Genomic DNA, 22,317 nt, shown 5'->3' on the forward strand with positions numbered 1-22,317 from the left:
ATCACGCATACATGTCACATTCATCACATCATGAAAGTGTCTGTGCCTATATGTTTGTTTTTTATTTGTCAGTATTGATGTTCATAACAATTTTTGATACAAACTGTTCCACTCCAAAGGTTCAAAGGTATCTTCATTTAGCACGGAAACAGCCTGTATTGTAAAAACACAAGAAACACTGATGGACAATTTAAAATGTTTTTAAATCTGCTATTTTACAGACAAATGGCAGCAGGTATACAATGGAGACCTGACGTATTCACCATCACCATTATTTTGTTATTAATTTAAGGCTAAGGCTATAATTTCATAATCTCATTTTTATGATGAGGACGTATAATTCACATATGCAGCTCCTGGTTTCGCACTGTTCTGATAATCAACCCTAGGAGGCGATAAAGCGCCAAGAAACAGCAAATTGTCAACAAAGAAGAGGAAGAGGATAGTTTACAGGTAGAAAACATTGAGATAAATGAATACACAATTTTGAGTATTAAAAGGAAGAAGAAGAAAATACATTCTACGTGTTTGTTAAAGGTCAAGTTAAACAGGAACGCACATAAATGAGCCTCTGAAATGGGACAGTCTAGTCATGCTGTCATGACACAGTCCATCTTCAGATGTAGGATGCGATCCCTGAACTGAGACACAGCAAACATGTTAGAGAAAACCTGAAACAAACCTAAAACAATGAGGTAAAACTGACTTAAAGCTCCATTGAGTTGATTTTCCATCACACCCTCACAATCAAACAATTTTACATTATACAAAGCTTCTTATTTACGTTTTCAGTCACTGGCTAATTCAGATTAAAACCTGGCCCTGACAAAATATTATTGATCAATGTTTCAGGCTTTATGAAATGTACCTGTGAATTAAACTCATTTGACTAATTGAATATCGGTGTGAAAGCTGCACTGCACCTCTGAGTACACACACTGTTTATTAGGATGTTTCTAGAAAGTTCAGTTGATTACTTTCAAACACGCGTGACACTGTATTCTTCAGGAACTGATTAAGAATGGCTCAACAAGCTCAGCATCTGAAATCTAACAAATTATGGACAACACAGAAAGTCTCCCTCCTGTAGCTTTCACCCAGAGTGATTGTAGCACTATCTTCTTTTATCAATAAAGATCCTGCCTCTCCAGCAGAAAATGGTTGTGGGTGGGAGGGCACAAAATGAACAAAATATAAATGATGAAGTCAAAACACAAGCCGGGCCTCAGTCCTTCCCCTTTATTTATTGTACAAATATATCTGGGAGACAGAGACAGAGCTTGTCTGATGCTGGGGCTCCTCTGACCTGTAGCCACAGCACACTTGCAAAACAAAATCGTGCCAAAGAAAAAACACCAGATAGGCCATATTTCTTAGCCCCAGTGACAGAGGGCCCGGCTCAGTCGGGTCCCCCTCCTCCAATCTGCTTGGCTTGTTTTCTGGTGTGCGCTCCCTAATAGTTGGATGAGCAGATATAAGCTAATCAAGGACCTTGTGGCGACTCTGGGAGGTCAGGGGTGAAGCAGATTGATAGATAGAGCCCATCTCCCTGAATGCACCTTCTGCTGAGCAAACAGTCTAATGGTTCAGATCCGCTGCATAAGTTTTTTTTTCACTTTTGACAGGGACAGGGCGCAAGTTCATTTAGCTGACTAATCTCAGCACTGAGGTAGTAAACACTCCCCGCATCTACTATCAGTCTCTTGAAGGAATGTATAGAAAAATCATGTCTTATATGTACTCCTTCTTCCAGGTTCACCACAACAACCTCAGACTTAGTCAGAAAATGTCTCTTCTCTAGCAGATGTTGCTTTGCAAAAATCAGGTGTTTTCATCGTGTGTTTTTTAATGCAACAGGCAGTTGTTGTATCCATAATAATCATTGTCCAGTCTAACCCAAGCTCCATACATCATAGCACTGGACTGAAGACAGGAAGTAGCTCTTGTCTGACAATCATCATCTTATAATATGCAATATTTTCATGGTCATTCTTTCACTTTAAACAAGGACATTGTATGTGGTGTGGAGCAATGTGAGGGCATGCATAATGCTGCTCACAGCTTTAATTACAACTAAGATAAACAACTCAGAGATTCACATCAGAATTTTGAACTGATTCATTTCGACTGTAAAAATAAATATCATATTATTACTGATGAAGGAAAAAATCTCTATTTGGGCGGTTAAGTTGTCCCACACCACTTCATAAAAATAAACTCCAAACTCAAAATGAAACGCTGGAAAAGATGGATCTTTATTAACTTCAATTGAAAGCAAACAAGATCAACCCGAGTCACTTACAAAAACAAAGGATAAGAAAAATAAAGTCAGGAACTTCATGCAAAGCATTGCACTACGATGAACAATAAGCAATGAACAAAAGCGACTAACTTCGTACCGTTAATGTAGGGGTTTATATAGTTTAGTATAGCTGATCTCACTCCAACATCAGCTCCTTTCTTCTGTTGCCAAGGGACCTGCACAGCTTCTCCACACTAACAAGCGTCTCATATGCATCCGTGAATTTCTCTTACACCCATAATTCTGTCAAAAGTTTTAACCCTTGTTTTATGACTTCCATATTATAGCTTGCAATACACATACATTGAAAGCTAGTTAATAATCAAGATTGGCAAGCAGACGCCCCCTCATCTATGCATGGTGATAGTGCACACACAATTATTTTCTCTAAGTTGTCTTATCTTTGAATCTCTATATTGTCAGCACATCCGCTGCAAAACTAAGTGGATACGCTTCACTGTGCCCAGGTCCCATGCCCATCCAGAGGCAAGATTAAGGGGTACATGTTATTACTCTGAGGGGTAAGCAACAGATCATCTGTGGGAAACACAGACTGCTGCTGACATGGGCAAAGATTCACCCGTTCCCCCCGAATTACTTTACTGAATTAATTACAATAATAAAACATTACCCCTTCAAACAAGTAAATCAAACAATGATACAATATTAAAGTAGCCTAATAAACATCAAACCAAAAATGATTATACTTTGATTGTTGGAATAATAAAACAAAACATAGGCTACTTGCTAAGGTAATATTCTTTTACAGGTCTTGTTATTTTTAAACCTTTACGTCATCTTTCATAAAAAAAATACCACCACATTACGAGATCAAATGTGTGATCCTTTCATACCCATAACACTCAGGCTTGGTAATAAAGTCATAATCCACATAACTGGACTAATATTTCCTTTATATATATTTATGAAAAATCTACAATAACATGTTTCTAAATATGCGTATTGTTTTCCAATATTTTTATTGCAATACTTTTGCAATACGATTTGTTTCATTAGAACCACAGATTTCCCCCAAAATGATGATGATACACATTGTGGTCCGAAAGAAAAAGAAACTTCATGTACACTACTTACAAAAAGTTAGCAAATTCAATTGGGTTAAATTTATGGAAAATGTAAAAAGCTCATGCTATAGTGATATTATATAAAGTGGGGCATGCAAATGGGGCATTAAATATAAGTATAGAGTGGTAATTTCCTCATCACAAACAATTTATTGAAACAAAAACAACCGTGGTGGGTATACCACAACAAAAAACGCCAATGTCTCAATAAGTTGTCATGTGGCGTCCACTTCTCTGCCTTTCTGTGAATCTTCCATGTCTCTGTGTGTCTCTGTTGCAACCTGCTGATCGCACTTTGTGACACTCTAAGCGGAGTGACAACATCCCATTTGAAGCTTGAACATGTCCAGGTACTGTTGATGTATTGTTTGGCATTGGTCTCATGACAATATATTGAGACATTGATGTTTTTTGTTGTGGTATACCCACCACTGTATAGGTTTTATTTCAGTAAATTGTTTGAGATGAGGAAATCACCAGTCTATACTTCTATTTAATGCCCCATTTTTATGTCCAACGTTTGATATAATATCACTATTTTCCATTTTGCATAAATTTAACCCAAAAGTCACACTATCATCATCGATCTATGTAAACAGCATGATCAAGAGGACAGTTTACATACAGACTGTCACTGAAGCAGAACCTTTAATGATCGATTCATTGATCAGACACTTGCTGTGTTTTTTGTGGCTGATCACCTTGTTAGAGAACAGCATGTCATGTTATAAGTACTAAAACACTGAAAAGTTGGACATGTGCGTTCAAAACTTTAGAGAAGATCAAATTAAGTTCAGATGTATGGTTATAGTGAATTTTAAGTGCATTCTGAAATGTTATCCAAAAGCTGAATATCCCTAACTATTTGTGAGTACAGTAGTGTTTGATGACAGCCAATCGTCTGATGTCCATTTGAAGTCTGTCTGATACTGTAAATGAGATAACTCCAGAGATGGGGCCAAATCATCTCAGTGTCACCAGGTCATCAGAGGGGGGAGCCAAATTCAGACATCTCCAATTAAATTGTTTTACTCCTCCACTAAAGGTTTTCTAGTGGAGGTCAGAGTCCCTAATCCCTTTATCCAGGACCTGTCCATGTTCATCTAAGCAAGCACAAGTTTTTTCCAAGTGGCTGAGACTCTCTCACTGCATCATGTTAATACATGTGAACTTCTATCTTCACAAACTGCTCCTACAATAAGAAACCCCGAAGTCCTGACTTGGAAGATATTATGAAGAAACCAGTCCTTTAATTTACAGCAGTTTGAGGGTCCCTTGTCATCAAGATGTGTTTATCGATTAAGGTTTAAATGTCTTAAGGCTGAGAAAGAAAAAAAAGAAAGAAAAATACAACAGTTAGCCTATTCCAACATTATGTATTGGAACAAATCTGAATGACAGGAAAGCTATTACAGTAAGTGAACATTTATTGGACGCTGCCTCCTCAAGGACAGTGGCTGGTCTGGAACATTGTGACCAAGCAGGAACATCCCAGCACCATGGAAAAGAAGAAAGATCTGCAGATGATGGAGAAACCCTCACTCTCACCTCACTCTGCTTAGACTGAGCCCACCTGACAGCGATCAGAGACAATGGAATGGATGGATGTGAGAGTTTTGCGTTAAACACACAGTCACAGTTCGTGTTTCCTGCTCTGTGCGGCCTATAAGCTGCAGGACCCTCAGCTTTGTTCATGTTTCCACCACACAATGACCCTCAGAAGCCTGACGGATCTTCAGCAGCCACCCACTGCTTCCTGCCTCGGCTAACAATAGACAGTTTGACGTTTCATAGTGCTTACCACACAGAATGCCCTGCCAGAGTCAATTAATATTAATGCCAATGAGAAGCGTGCTGGAACCAGCCTACATGAAGTAATGGTGATAAAAATAGAAATCTCCACATTCAAGCAGTTTACATTGTTTCACAAAAATAAGAATAAAGAGACGGCAAACATGCATTTATATATCTAAGGTTATTTCATAGAATATTATCAAATAACATATAGATATCTAACACTGAATCTGTATTGTTAATAATATAAATATGTAGGCTATTCATAAATGGGTAAGAATTAACATTGCTTTATTATTATTATTAGTATTATTACTATTGTTGTTTATTATTAGGATCAATATTATGATGATGACTATAATTATTGTTAAGGCTATTGTTAGTGTTCATATTAGTAAGTATCTGTGATACCATTTGTAATGGTTTGCTTGTACTGATCTTTAACGCAGGGAGGGGACGTGGTCCAGGGAAGAACCCATTACATTAAGTCTGTCTGACGTGTCGCGTTCAGGATTATTGCTTTTGAAATATCTTCCTGACAGCTGCGAGAAAAAATTACGTTTTTCAACTCTTTCGTATGACCGAGGTGCGGTGAGGTCAAGAGTTAAGCTATAGCTTATTATATCATATTTATGGGCGGAACAGTGACGCAGTGAGTTACACTACAGCGCCCAACGCCTCACAGGTCCGGGGTTCGAACCTGCCGTGATCATTCCATGCTTGCACCAGCCTGGCTGTGTGGTCATTAAAATAATAAATCAATCAATACACAGGTAGGTTACCATCCAAACATATGGAGGATCATTAGCGACCATTCATAAGCCTGCGCTCGGGTGTAGACCGCCCTGCCACCCACAACCACTCAACTGTCAAGCTGTAGCCTAGTAGCCATAGCTAATGGATGTTTATGTCATTGTTGTTATTTATTATTAACCTATATCTTATTTAAATGCAGCCACATCTGGACTTTACATGTTGTAATAATTAATTGTTTCCTCCCCGGTACAGACCCAAATGCGAAGGGGTGAGCCTATACTTAACTCTAGGAAATTAAAAGTAAAATGTATTTTAAGAAATCTGTAGGTTAATATCAATAACATTATAATTATAGTTGCAATAATAACAATAATATACATAATAATATTGTAACAATAATACTACACAATAATTCTCATATGCCATAATGAAGTATAGGCTATATTTGTTATGGCATGATCATTAATGAATACAGCTAAAAAAAAACAAAAAAAAACAGGCCTAATAATGATGATCTGTTTGGTTTGGTTTGTGTATGAGTCTGTCAGTCATCCAGGATTAAAGTAAACTGAGAATCAGATTTTTGTTGTGAAGGTGAAGCTGCTATTCTGGACTGAGTTTGGCTCCAAATAGACTTAAACAAATTTTAATCCTTCTGCCGACTTGCGCGTGCGTGCGTGCATGCGTGCGCGTGTGGTTACATATCAAGTGAGAGTCATCCATCAGCACCGCTCCGCTTCTCTGTCCAGGCATTTTCACGAAGGAGGCGACGAGCGTCGGTCACGTGATCCACCCTCCACCAATCCCAGCGCAGGAGCCTAACTTTTGTGATAAGGGAAGCTCGGTAAAGAGAGAACGGACTGAAGGAGTTTCACTCCGAGCTCCTCAATGCTCATCGTCATACCCACAGCTCAGGCCTGAATGGTCGTGAAGGCAGAGTCAGTGTAAACGGCGTCCATTCGGATCTGTGCTCAATTTTTTATTTTTATTTTTTTTTATTTTGTTGTGCTCTGCAGCCCATGCGAGGCTGCAGCAACACCTCCATCCAGGTTTGACTAATCGGACAATCATCAGCGACTGACCTGCGGCTGACCGCTGCTCAGATGTTGGGAGACAAGGCTCACGGTAAGTCTGAGCTCTTCCTCACGGTCCCTATCGTGCAGGTAAATGTTGCCACAGAGGCTGCGCACAGTAAATCCACAGATCAATCACCTGTTGTCTCAGCAGATAAAATGTCAAATAAAATGTGAGATAAGGAAGTAACAGCAATATAAAGTATTTAACAAAACACAGTTTCCCTATATATATAGTAGTAAAATAATAGAATAAATGTCGAATAATAACCAAACTGAATTGCTTGAATCAGTGCAAATCGTTTTGATTAAACGATGCGAAATTTGATAATGTCGGCAGCAAAAAATAATTTAATGTAACAAATCACGGCAAGAATAATAACAACAACAGGCTAATAATGATAATATTATTAATAATAACAATAATAATATTGACAATAATAATAATGATAATATTGTGTTCCTGTTTTTAATAATGATGTTAATACTTCCTGTTGTCAGAAGCATAAAGCGTAATATCCCTTCTCACGCTCTGGCGCTCAGAGTCTCAGCGCTGCGTCCGCGCGGGACAGGATTTGCAGTTTTTCATCTTGTGTGTTATTGAATGAATCCAACACACTGGGGTTTGGTAATAAATCATCTTTACACTCGCTGATGAAGGTTTTTACGCCACGTGTCCACTGTTTTCAGCTGATCGTGCTGCAGGCCTCGCGCTGCAGCTGGAAAAATAAATGTGTGTGTGTGTCTGTGTGTGTGTGTAGATGAGGTTAAAACCACAATTCACCTCAATCGGATTTCACTTTGAGGGGTAGTTGTGATCAACCGTCGTAAATCTCTGCCTAGTAAACGTGAACGGGTTGAACCTAGTGGATCGGCCTGTGATGGAAGATCACAGAAAGGACACACACAATATTATGTTGTTGCTGCTAGTCCGAGTGCTGATCACAGTTTCATTTCTGTTTTATGGCAACCCTTCAAAAGAAAGAGGGCCTTAATACACACGGACAATTGACATATGATTTATATTTATATTTTAATAATAATAATTATAACAAACTAGACACAGCAACAGATCAGTTACTAAAAGAAAATAAACTTTAGGAAATTGCTTCTCAACAGAAAAAAGAAGAAAAAAACTAACAAACAATATTTCTGCATTTTGCACCTCTTCATTACACATTTTAAATCAGATCCAACCCGTCCGGCTACAGAATTCAAATGCTTCTAATCCCTCCGTATTAATACAGTAATAAAACCTGGTCCGACAATAACAGAGATCGTCGAGATTTGTCATTTGAAATCATCACACAGGCTGTAGTTTACTCGTGTCCATTTGCTTTTATTCAGTTTGGTCATTAAGTTGGTGATTGTAAATAAATAAGGATGTCCCTGCCGTGCCCATGCACTCCCTCGTGACACAATCGATGGATATAATATTTTCAGCCAATATAAAGCTCAGGCCAGTTTCATAATATATATTAAAACTATGTGATTTAAAACTAAAAATTCACCACTTTTATAATGCAGAACAAACATCCCACACCAACACAGCATGGATAATAATCTCTGTTAGATTTACATTCGCATTATTTAAAACGCGTCTATTGCAGGCACTTGATATTAGCATTAATACATAGTACAAGACATTAAATATTAAATCAATGATATCGATCATAATTTCGATCAAATACATAAAGAATGAATTCACACTCTTTCCTGCACGATATTTGACATTTTAAACAGAAGTCATGGACGTTAATGTAAATATTTTATTAGCGCTTATTCTAATTGATTTTCACCCACATAAATCGCTACGGCAATTTGTTTCCATTATATACTCACGTGTTCCATGTCCTTGTGTGTGTGCGTGTGTGTGTGCGTGTGTGTCTGTGTCTGTGTGTGTGTGTGTACGTGCGCGTGCATGCGCCAGGTGTGACTCTGAAGGTTATGGAATACACATATGACGATGACCTGGAAGAGCTGTGTCCTGTGTGCGGTGACAAAGTGTCTGGATACCACTACGGTCTGCTCACCTGCGAGAGCTGCAAGGTACAAACAACAAAATGATGTCAACGTGTGTGAATTAAATAAAAGATAAAAAGATGCAACTTTAAACAGTAACTGTACCTCAGATACGTTTGCATTTAAAATAAGTGACACATGTCAACCCCTCCGTGTTGTTGCAGGGCTTCTTCAAGAGGACGGTGCAGAACAACAAGAGGTACACATGTGCAGAAAACCAGGAATGTAAAATAGACAAGACCCAGAGGAAGAGATGTCCTTTCTGTCGCTTCCAGAAATGCCTCAACGTCGGGATGCGGCTAGAAGGTAAAAAATAATAATAATAAAAATAAAAAAATCACTGTTTAAATCAAATAATATATTTTAGTTATTATCTGGAAGGGAAAAATATAATTCTTCAACATCTGGCAGCACGTTTTCCTATTATACTAATTTAAATGATTTCTTATTTTAAGATAGGAGAAGACAATTTTATCAAATATTACAAAAGCCCTTTGATTTGTGGGAGGTATGTTGTTTCCTACGTGCATGGGATGGGATTAATTCCCAGACAGCAATGCAGGAAAGCACCTGCTTCCGTAGCAGAAAAAAAAGGACACATTCTTGACTTGCTGATAAAACCCCAGAGACTCCCCTGTTTTAAATCAAAAGCTCTATTTAGGCTACAAGAAGGAGTAGAGCTGCTCAGACTCTGGGGATTCTTCTCTCAGCCCTAAAAAGGGAAGCAAGAATGACCAACATGTCCGTTATTTACTCTGGAGGAAGAGTTTGGATTCTGCTGAAACACAAGTTTGATGATTTCAGTGCAGAGCTCATGAAGGAGAATGCATTGCAGTCATGTCTAATGTATTTCTTGCCTCTCCTTCTCTTGTGCGACAGCCGTGCGTGCAGACCGCATGCGTGGGGGGAGGAATAAATTTGGCCCCATGTACAAGAGAGACAGGGCCTTGAAGCAGCAGAAGAAGGCTTTGATACGATCCAACGGCTTCAAGCTGGAGAGCGCGGTTCCTCCGCCTGCCTCTCCGCTGCAGACAGACTACGGCTTCACCGGCACCCTGCACACTCTGCCCACCATGTCCAAAAGCCTTCTCCCCTCCACCCCGAGCTCCATCACCCCCACAGACTACGAGGCCAACCTCTATGGACCCCCCTCCCTGGGCATGGCCATGCAGTCGCACGTGCCCCTCACCACCCAGTACCAGTACACAGCCTTCCCCGGCAGGGTCATTAAAGCTGAGTGCCCTGACTACACCAGCTCCCCCGAGTCCCTCACAGGATACCCCTACCCAGACATGTACCCCTCCGCCTCGCCACAGCCCCCCAGCCTGCCGCCTCTGGTTGTGGAGCTGCTGCGCTGCGACCCGGATGAACTGGTGGTTCAGAACAAGATTGTTGCGCATCTGCAGCAGGAGCAGGGCGGACGGGGCCGGCTGGACAAGCCCAGCACCTTCAGCCTCATGTGTCGCATGGCAGACCAGACTCTCTTCTCCATAGTGGAGTGGGCTCGGAGCTGCATCTTCTTCAAGGAGCTCAGGGTGAGTACCGAGCTCTTTATGTATGAATAAAAAAACAAACAGTTTATTGTCAGAATGAACTGATTCGGGACACAAAAGATGAGAATCCTTGCCATGCTCTATTCTTCTCTATATATTTTCTCTAACCTGCTATGGCACTAAAAATGATAGTGAATAAGGTTACATAACATTTGCTTTGCTCAAAGGAACAGGAGAAGAAAGGCTGTTTTTCAGATGGGGGAACTTGTTTTAAGTTTGTGCACACAGAGTTCAACGCTTTATGCTGCTCAAATACATTCACAGTTAATGAAGTTGACTCAATATACTCTCACAGTTCACCACGAAGAACCCATCCACAGCCCTCTTTACGCAACAATACATTTAGAGTATAGAGACTTGAGAGTTAAATATTACATCTCAACTTAGATGTTCACTGGGCCACGCCCTTCTTAAAAGCCAGCATTCAGGCCCCAGGCCCTGGTCATGGGCGCAGTGGAGAAGTGCCCCTGACTGCCACATCCAATCACTCCTCCTGCTTCCTCCTGAAAAATAACAAAAAAAGTACTTTATTATGTCCTTGTCAAACATGCCACATTTAAATAATCAGTTGAAACAATGGTTTAGTTACACCTGATTGGTTAGTTTGGTTATAAATTGGACACAGCAGGAGAACTGTTACTTCACTATCCGTTCGATCCACAAGTAGTGCACCCCCAGTTTTAAAATTCACAACTGACATTGTTCATTGCAACGTAACTTCCAATTTAAATTAAAAATACAGAAATATATGGTATTAAGATAGATCATTCTTAATATACCACCCTGTGCAATTGTACTTTTGGAAATGATGTTGTTTTATAAATTCAGTTTCAGGTTTTGAAAATATTATAGACTCATGCTCCTTTACATCCATAAATGTGCATGTGTAAAAAATCATTTTTAGCGGATTAGACACATCAGTAGGAGTCACACACACACACACACACACACACACACACACACACACACACACACACACACACACACACACACACACACACACACACACACACACACACACACACACTTAATGATTGCACATACTTGCATCGTGTCTCTGTGAGCTGTGGGGTGTTGGACAGTTGAGGTGATGAAGACATCTGTCGCTGTGGTTCACTGTTGACCGTTCAGCTGCTGCTGAACACACCTGCTGCTCCCAGTGAAAATGGATGATGATCATTTTTTCAGGCTTGTTACGTAACAATGACAGGACTGTCAAAAATGATTGCACCAATTAAACAGTTAAACAAAAGATTGATTGTGGCATTAAAGATTGATTGTGCAGGTTACTTTTGCTATGTTTCCTTTTGCTGTCCACATTGTGACTTTTGGAAACGCCGCCACGGAGCCATATTACAGTAGTTTGAAAACTAAGGGGTGACATATTAGTCCTGTCTGGTAGAATAAGAGGCTTTTGGAAACAATCGTAGAGATTGCAGCTTTGCCTCCTCATTGGTTGTTATCTGCTTCAACTACCAGTAGCGAATACAACATGATAGTGAATTACAAGTGTTACCGACCATGTTGCCGTTTCTAGCAGCATGCTGTTCAGTCTGTATTCATGCTGTTGTCTGCTTCCTTTTCACATTTCTCATGTGATAATGTATTTTCAGGTGCGTTAGTGTGGAAGGAGATTATTTGCTGATGCAATGCTTGTGTCCTGTGCTGCTGTCCCCTAAGTTAACAATTTACATAAGAATTGCATGCTTGTATTTTGGCATGAGACATCTACTGTTGCTACAATGTTTAGTTGTAAATGGCCCAGCTAAACTCAGTAGAAGCAGAATGTGATGACTAGAGCAATGTGGAAATCTCTGTGTGGTTTACCAGCAGTGAGGTATGAATCATATTTTGTGGCAACATCTTCAGTCTGCTTCTTATTGACCTGTGTCTTACTATAATCACTTAAAGGTCCATATAGTATAAAAGTGTGAGATGTGTAGTCTGATTATACAGCAGGTCTAGGTTCTATAATACTACTGGGAAAGTATCAAAGCCTCAGTCCACAGATAAATAAACACAGATTTTATTAAGAAACTGAGACTTAAATCCAGTCGTGAAGACTTTACGACTTTGTGATGTCATTACAAAACACAACACCAGGAAAAAGAAATGTTTGTTCTCAAGACTTTCCGGTAGAGGGTCAATAAAGATCAACCTCCAAGCAGACCGTCGCTCAGACATGGGAAACTGGGGCTCATCTTATAATTTAGATGAGCCCCAGTTTCCCATGACTATTGTCTTAATACTTTCAGTTTATATTAATTTCTCACAGTTTTTAGTAGCTGTTCAGTTTGGTCACCTGGTCAGGATGCCTTTTTTCACAAAAGCTTCTACAGTATGCATTTAAAGCGAATGCATGATCATTACGTCATGATGATGGTCACAAATAAGCTGATCAGGTCAACATCAGTGCATCATGTCATGATCTTATAAATTACCCAACAATATACATCAAAAGCCAAAAACCAAAGCAGTCTAAAAATGACTTAAAGGGATAGTTCACCCAAAATTCAATTTTCAGAGTCCTCCGCGCCTTCTCTGAGTTACGGGGGGGGGGGGGGGGGGGGGGGGGGGGGGGGGGTCCGCGTAGCAGTATTTGTCCATATAATGGTTGTGAATGGATACCACTTTTCTTCGTCCAAAAAGACACACCAAAAAACATCCAAATACTGTACCTCCATATTGCTCGTCTGTAATGTCCGTCTTGTATTGAAGCCCCGACATGAGAAATTGTTACGAAAAAAATTAAATAAGTCTATTAACTCATTGAGTGCCAACCACGTAATTTCTCGTTTTTCGTTCCCATGCGTTGCGTGCCAAAAACGAGATTGTACGTTTTTTGCTTTTTTTTTTAATTATGAAAATAGACACTTTAATACACATTATGTGTAAATTTGGGGACTCTACGACGAGCAGAACTGAAATAGATGACGATCAAAGTCTCATCACAGCTCATGATCTGGAAGTTTTTGTCATAACTCGGCTTCTGCAAACGGAGTTCTGCATGTGGATGCAGCGCAGCCGCTCTGCTTTCACCCGCGAGGCTCCAGCAGCTCGGAGCCGAAACAGGAAGCTCTCAGCCGACAGTCCCGCTCGGTCTTCATCTGGAGCAACACCGTGTCCTCCCCAAGGTCCTACCGCGGTAAAATGTGATGGTCTCTGGGCCAAAGCAGACCGGCATCACCGACCCGTACCACAGAAGGACCGCGACCACCGGTGGGGCCGGTGTTCCTGACCTGCTTTTGGCCGACAGACCCTCACGTTCCGCAGCAAGAGGCTGTGACACGGCACGGTGCGTCTGTGTTATTGCTGTTTAGTGGCGCCCCCCCCGCCCCCGATGGTGGTTTTGTGAATAGAACAACAATTGTTGTATATATTTATCTTACACGAGCCCTTTGATCCAGAAATGCAAGTGTCAGAAGAGCGACAGGCACAAACAGAGCACCTTTCATAAAAGACGCTCTATCTCCTTTTCTAGAAAAAAAGGAGGGATTTTGATGAAACCCAGCCATGTTTAGCTTGACTTTTCTCAGGAACGGAGGCACGTAGAAACAAACGGTTTGAGGCCATTTGAAGCATAAAGTTTTGGTGGCAATAATATAGAATACACTATGGCTCTACATAAATCATCAAAAATGGTCTAAATTGCCGGTACACTTGACTAAAACGTTGGAAAGGAGCGCGGCACTCAATGAGTTAAGCTTGTTTGTAGCGGAAGCTCCCAGTGTCTTAGTTCACTGCTCTTCCTGTGTCAGTGCAAATCTCGCGTGATTTGCACTGACCGGCGGAACAATTTCTCATGTTGGGGCTTCAATACAAGACGGACAATACAGACGAGCTGTGTGGAGGTATTTGGATGTTTTTTGGTGTGTCTTTTTGGACGAAGAAAAGTGGTATCCATTCACAACCATTATATGGGCAAATACTGCTGCGCGGACCCCCCCGTAACTCAGAGAAGGCACGAAGGACTCTGAAAATTCTCACAGCTCTTAGTCGACATGAGGGTGAGTAGATAATGAGTGAAATTTGAATTTTGGGTGAACTATCCCTTTAAGATGAGAATCAATTTTTTTTCAGTCTGTGAGAACATCAGGGGGATCAGTCTTTTTTGTTGTTTCCTTTACAGCTTCCTTGTCTTAGAGACAAAGACCACATTGTGGGGATGATGTGATTTGTTGCATCTTCTCAGACTGACAACAACAAGGTATCTTTATATTGTAGCCTGTGTTAGAGAGAGACTCGGCGAAGAAGATTTACTGATCCACAGCAGTGTGGGATGTTGCCCACTGTTGTATGGAGAAATTCACGATTAGCACAAAGCAAGAACTGCAAATAAACTGTGTGTTACTTGCTGCAAACATCTTGTTAAACTTGCATTTTCTCCTTTGTTTAATTTAGTCTCTGTAGCTGCAGAGAGTTGGTCTGACTCCAATTACGTGCAGCTTTGAAACCATGCATCTGTGGTGGTCATGAGGAAAAGCTGGATTTTTTTTTTTAAATATTGTTGTTGAGGTCTATGGTCTTTTATAGTTGCTGAAGATTTTAATGGATTTCTTTTCTACATTGAACTAAATTCAACAATCTCTCTCTAACATCAGCTGATGCTTTGTGTTTCAGGTAACAAAAAAAATATCTAAGACGTATATACAGTACAGTATCTGCCTTTCATACTAAAGTTAACTTTTTTTATTTGCGTAAATGGTGTGCGCCATTAAAAAAAAAACCAAATAAAGGGAAAATAAAAAAAAATAAATGCAGCAGTTTTCCTGTTTTATGCTTCTTTTCAGTAATATGATAATTTATTTTATCACCATAACAACAGTGCCTCCACAGAGCTTGGTGTTTTTGTATTTGTGTTGACAGTCAGACCATTTTTACATTGAGTGGACAGCAGAAATAGACAGTGAGAACAAAGCTGTGCATGTTTTTGCCAAGAAAGCCTCCTGCAGCAGAAATAGCCATTCCCCCCGGCTGGATTATTACATTCCACGCAGACGATAACGAGGGAATGTCAGCCCTCCGCTGCAGCTCTGCGGCGCGCTCGTCTACATTGTTATTAAATTGTGAGCAGAATGGGAGCTATTGATTTGCTGTGGCTGCCCAGCAGTGGCCTTTGTCGTGTCTTGTGTTTGACCCTCTATTCACCTGTTGAACATGGGAGATGTTGCTGAGGAAGAGCACACAATGAGCATGATAAATGTGCTGCGACTAGAGCCAGGGTGCTGGAGATAGTCAATTTAACACTAACATGGGAAGAAGAAAAAGTTTTTGAAGAGTAGAGTTTTGGTCAAAACTGAGTGTAAGAGATCTGCACCCTGAAGCAGCCAATTGAGAAATTATGCTAGAAAGACTGCATGTTTATAAACAATCAAGGTAAAATAAAAAATAAAAAATCATATTTCTCAATGTCTATGCAAGACTAAATAATAAACTCCTGGAGAGGATGTTTGGTGAGCAGAAGCACAGGTTCAATGTGTTTTCAGCCTGTTTGTGTGTCCTCAAGCTCCTGCTGTATTATTGAATATCATGGTATATATGGGGAGTTGATTATGGGTGTGCTGCTCTGTGTCCTCTGGCTCTGCCAAATCCAGAGCTTCACTTCACTGGAGTCGCAGCAGTGATGGTGTGTGTAAAAATGTCTTGTCGTCCTATTGAGTTGTGTTTTTGATTTGCAAAGGGCCAGACCATAGTAGGATGCATTGGTGCAATGCCAGTCACTGACTGCTGATAACGCCACTCTTCTCTTCTGCTCATTTGAATATTTTAACACTCAGTTTCATCAACCATCATCAGCAGCAGTAATGGCCAGTCCACATCCATTTTCACTAAACACACACACAAAAAGATAACAAAAAAGCAAATTACAAAAAAAATGTCAAATCTAAGTTTTCATGAGACATGATGGTGTAAAACATGCAAATATGCACTACATGTTACAGATTGACTGGGCATCCAATCTTTCTGGAAGTGATGATGTAATGTAGAGATAAATTCAATGGTTAACTGGTGCTCAAAGGTTGACACTGGTCTGAATGTGGTAAATTACAAGAGGGAGCGAGGAAAAAGTAGCTTAAATATTCAAAAAAAAACTGCAAAAAACATTTGACAAGGATGACTCTCTGGACCAGGATTATGATGCACACTTGGTGGTGAGATGACGTGACGTGTACAATGTACATCCTGATGCTTCAGTCGAACATTTACACACCAGAACATCAAAAATCCCTCTGATGGATTAAACAGATTTGCCCTCCCCCCCCTTTTTTTTGGCTGCAGCTGAGAGTCTGACTCCTCCTGGAGAGGAAGCGCAGGAGGTCGCCGAGACCTCTTGCTTCCTTAACCCCGTTCTTCGTCATTGTACAGCCAGACGCCCCCACCACAGCACCAGTCCAGATGAGTGCGTGGCGCCTCCCCTCTTGCACTGATAAATCGTTTCATTCAGATAGACAGTAATTCTGTCAGGTTTCGTGTCAGACGAATGTGTGTTTGGGCCTATTGGCAGCTGCGGCGACAAAATTACTGACTGCTGTGTCCTTCACTTTGGAGACAATATTGCACGCCCATTCCCCAGAGAGCAGAGCAGATGAGGAGGGGGTGGGGGTGGGGGTGGGAGGTTAGGGTGAGGTGAACAGGTTGAGGAGGTCCCAGACGATGAACATAAATACACAGTGCTCGACACTGCAACAGCTCGTACACCAAAGATATCAGCACACACACTGATCACACAAACACAACAAGCATCACTTCGCATTTTTATCTTTATCTCTCATGGTGTGACACAAGTCTGTTACATGATGACATATTATCATACACCACAATCTTTATATATTATAATCTAATTATATTATTGTATTTTATGTTTTTATTGTTTTTTTTTATGATATACAATTATCTAATATTCAAACCTTTACATTTTAAATTATGAAAATATTACATATGGTGAGAAATATCACAATATACGATAATGACATATACAATTATCAAATATCATATTATTGTGGGTTTTATGTTTCAGTTTTTTTTTTTACTTTTTATAAAATTTACTTAATAACTGATGTTTTTCGGATTTGTGATTTCATTTATAAAAAATAGCCAATATTTAATGTAAAATGTATTGATATACAGTACTTAAAACTATTGCATATGACAAGAGATATTGGCAGTCCAGTCTCAGACAAAGCCTATGGACGGTAAATTTAGATTATCCACTTTAATTATAGGGTTCTGTGTTCTAAGCAGTTTTTTTATGTGATGCACTTCAGAGAGTAAATCAAAAAACAATATCCGAAAATAAAATAAAAAATAAAATAAAATAAATTTCTTATGGCGAGTATTTTTATTTTCTTATTTAATAAGTATTGTAGGTTAGGGGTGCCGTGTGGCTATAGTCCTCGCTGCAGTTGGCCCTGGTTCGAATCCCGCATTGGGCGGCCCTTTACTGCATGTCATTCCCCCTCTCTCTGCCTCCTGTTTTCCCGTTTCACTTTGTCAAATAAAGGCCAAAAGCCTAAAAATATACTTAAAAAAAAGTTAAACATAAAGGTCAGTGCTAAATATTCAATCCAGTGCAAATGCCAATTATATGTATGAAGTATTGGTCGTTAAACAGTAGGAGGCCAGTAAAAGGACAGTATATTCTCCATTATCTCCATTCATTTAAATGTAGACTAATTATCTTTAAGACATTAGCCTGCTAGCATGCTAACAATTAGAAGCCAGCCTACATTTGTAACCTGGTGTTACAGGATATTTTCTCAGTTTCTCAGTTTCTTTTTCTGCCCCTTTTCCCCCCGTGACTGAACCGTGAGACAACGTGATGACCCGATTGGTTGTGACAACATGAGAAATCAGTTGTTTCATAACGTACTGTACATAACAAAACAGCACAGACTGATAGAGAAGACACCTACAGTAAGAGAAGAGGATATTGATTTTTTCAGTACAGGATGAGTGTCAAGGCTGAGGGAGACAGTAAGAGGAATAATCTATCTACAGATTGGAAAGAATATCATTCAATATTTTCAGTGTTTGATCAACAGAGCTACAACATGAACATGTGAGTAAACCTTGGACTGTAGACCTGCTTCAAAGGAACAAGTCAGGTTATTTGAGGCAGGGTTGTATTAGACACTATAGTAGATTTGATACACCTGCACTATATTTGGATCAGATTCTCCCCCAAAAACGTGTTATAGCCACTTCGAAAGAAATGTCCAGAGAAAGAAGTCAATATCAGCCAATATAAAACGTGTGCTTTACTTTGAAGCTGATCTGCAGCATGTACAGTGCACTGACGATGTATGACGATCTACAGCCTCATGTTAAATAACATGATCTATCACTTTAAGATGAAGCTTTTTAAAATCTATTTCTTCTCCTGTCTCTCTGTCTGTCTGTTTCCTGAAGGTGGGAGATCAAATGAAGCTCCTGCACAATTGCTGGTCTGAGCTCCTGGTCCTAGATCACATTTTCAGACAAGTGCAGCATGGGAAGGAAGACAGCATCCTGCTGGTGACCGGCCAGGAGGTAAAGACTCCCTTCAACAACTTCCCATCAACACAATGCTCAGTCTGTTTCATTCACTCTCATCTCACTTCATTCAAAACCTGGTTAAAGGAAGATCTCTTTTCCAAACGGTACAAGTTTATAAGCCACTGATCTCCAGTCAGAACACCTCTAGATCTGCATATGGTCCTCTTAAAAACGAGGCCTTATAGCATCAGCAGCCCTGTGAGAAAACTGCATTCAAACACTTAAAATAAAGTAATTGATTTTTAAAGATGTGCACGAAATTGTGTTTTCACATAGTACCACATATTAAAACATGATATTGATATAAATTATATCAGCCCTCTAATAGCTGCTTAAATGAGATAAATCCCTTCCTTAAATAATGTAATTTAAATGCTAATTAGGCTTAATTACAGGATAATTGACCTATTAGGGAAAGATAATGGGCCCAGGTCTCCAGGGGCCCCTAAAAGCTTTACCTATTGTTGGAAAACACAAGTCAGAATAACATCACAGTGATTTTCAGGTGTTACAGATGGGATTTAAATTTTTACATTTTAAGTCTTAAGTCATTTACACAGGAGTCTTGGAAAATAACAACCAACTTGTGTTTGCAGGTGGAGCTGTCGTCCATCTTGTCCCAGGCTGAAGCCACTCTGTCCGGTCTGGTCCAGAGGGGTCAGGAGCTGGCGGACAGGTTGCGGGCGCTGCAGGTCGACCGCAGAGAGATCGCCTGTATGAAGTTCCTCCTCCTCTTCAACCCCAGTGAGTCCACTTCCTGTTTGTGGTTCATCAGGCCAAAATGACATTTTAAGAAAAGAAATCTTGAATTAAAACGTATGAGATTTGCCAAGCAAAAACAGGAAAGACAGTCTTAGAGTCTCCAGTGCTGAATGAATAAGAGTAATTCATCCTTAACAAAAAAACAAAATGTGCCTCTGAAACGCCTAATCTTCGGAGATGTGTTTTCAGGAGAATGACATGTTTTGACACAAATATCAATCAACTCTGTGTGACCGCAGGGACACAGTGACGCTGTCTTTTGGCTGAGTCTGAGTAACAGATATTTTAATGAAAAAATGTTAGCACTGCAGATCATCTGCAGCACCCATTTACCCATAAGGTTACGAGTGTTTTCCAAACTAGCCTTTTCCCTCCAATAAATTCACTTATTTAAATTTCTCAGGTTGACAAAGCCAATATTAACAAAGACATCCTCCTCCATTGTCCTCTAATGGCATTCAAAAGAAGCTTAATGGATGGGTCTATCATTCGATGGTAGGGCCAACATTCATGTAGCGGCTTGTGCAGATGGAGAGAGCATAGATGTGGCTTGCCCAGATTCCCAGAAGTGTTTGCTGTTTAGCGCTGGCAAAGCGGGGAACAAAGAGCTTTTGAATGGTAAGAGCACTTGTCATAGGCAGAAAATATTTGCTGTCTTTGCCGGCAGCTTCTTTGCTGGCGCTCTCGTTCTCCCTCATCTTCAGAGTCAGGTTTGTCGGGGGTAATTTAATTGCCCTTAAGCAGTTTGAAAAGATGATTCAGAACATTGATTCAAAACATTTAATTACTGCGTGAATGGATTCTCCAAGATGGGCTCAGCTGATGCTGAATGCCGGTCCACCCGAGGGCTTGGCTATTGTCTCATACATGCACACAAACGCACACTCACACTCACACAACCACCCACATGCCAAGTATAGATACAGCATATATATAAAACCTAGTAGCTGGCATTTAGAACATTAATGAATAGGAGGCATGCAACATTCAAACTCATTTCTTTCTTCTCTCTGAAATAGACATTTCATATTAATTTATATAAGATACTAACATACTAGAACAAATTGAATTTCATTTTTAATTTCCCTGAATGAAGTGGTCAAATGTTATAATAAATGCTGGAATGGAGCACCTTTAGTGCAAATATATTATCTGTACCAGCCTTGAAAATGCATTCTGACCAAAGCCTAGTTTCAATCCAAACAAATCTTAAAGAAAATAATCATGGTCCATTAACAGCCTTTTTTTTAATTGAATTTTTTGAGATTTCAGTATCACTTCATGAAGGTGGTAACAAAGCGTGCTATATAAAACTGATGCTTCAGAACATATCATAGTAAATGGACCTTGAGATAAGATTTGTTTAGCAAACTATTATTGCCTTCTCCTTATTACTCATGATAAGAATCACTCAAAAACTGGCACATGCTAACTCACCTGAAAATACCTTTAATTTGAAAATATTTCAACACAATACTTCACACTAATAAGCGCCTCCATTTTCCAGCTGTTAAATTCACACTAACAGGGACTCATGGAAATGAAATATTGAGCTAAATGTTTGACTCCATCCGCTGGACAAACGTGTTTTGCGTCTCCACTTTTTCTTGTGATTGGTCAAACCAGATACCATGTCCAGGTCTCTCTGGTCCTGTTCTTCTAAAGTTGTTGCTCATTATGTTGCACATGTTGTTGTAGATGAAGTCTGTTCTAATGTTTTGTTTGGAAGCTTTAAAAAGCTTTAAGCCTACATCTGTCACATTTGCATATTATTACGTTTCATGATAATGGGAGCCTTGACAGACCAAACATAAATGTTATGTGTTTCCTGCATCATCTTATCAACATTGTCTTGAAATTCAGACATTTGGAAATCAGCAACATTACACCAATAACAGAAGATTCATGTTCCTCCTGTGTGTGTGCGTGTGTGCAGATGTGAAGCTGCTGGAGAACCAGGCCTTTGTGGAGGGCGTCCAGGAGCAGGTGAACACGGCCCTGCTGGAGTACACCCTGTCCACCTACCCTCAGTTCCAGGACAAGTTCAGCCAGCTGGTGGTGCGGCTGCCGGAGCTGCGCTCCCTCAGCACGCAGGCAGAGGACTACCTGTGCTACATGCACCTGAGCGGAGAGGTGCCCTGCAACAACCTGCTCATCGAGATGCTGCACGCCAAGCGAGCGTGCGTGTGAGGTGACGCGTGCGAGGATGCTCTGCCGTCAACGTGTGTTGTTTGTCTATAGGTGAGACTGTTCGTGTGAGGGAGAGCATGGGTGAGATGAAGATACACAGGCTCAAACCGGGTCGTCTTTGTCAGGGCTTTTGTTTGAGTTATAGAGGAGAAAGTGTAATCTTGAGCTTGGAATTATGAAGCTCCATCTGTTCTCAAGGTCTTTTTTCATATTGTTTATATGACCTTCATGAACTGGATTTTTAT

The 22,317-nt window shown here is 40.2% G+C and overlaps 1 protein-coding gene across 1 annotated transcript; it reads left to right on the forward strand.

Annotated features, from left to right (window-relative positions):
* Nucleotides 1–7,040: 7,040 nt before the first annotated feature.
* Nucleotides 7,041–22,072, forward strand: nr5a1a (nuclear receptor subfamily 5, group A, member 1a; the record flags this gene model as incomplete). The annotated part of the gene is made up of 7 exons (XM_083978814.1): nt 7,041–7,062; nt 8,941–9,059; nt 9,197–9,338; nt 9,912–10,567; nt 18,995–19,114; nt 19,717–19,864; nt 21,819–22,072. The coding sequence occupies 7 exons, from the start codon at nt 7,041–7,043 to the stop codon at nt 22,070–22,072; spliced, it is 1,461 nt and encodes a 486-aa protein (XP_083834940.1).
* Between the last annotated feature and the right edge of the window lie 245 nt (nt 22,073–22,317).

This window comes from Trachurus trachurus (assembly GCF_905171665.1).
Source record: "Trachurus trachurus genome assembly, chromosome: 9".
In the NCBI taxonomy this organism is placed as follows: Eukaryota; Metazoa; Chordata; class Actinopteri; order Carangiformes; family Carangidae; genus Trachurus; species Trachurus trachurus.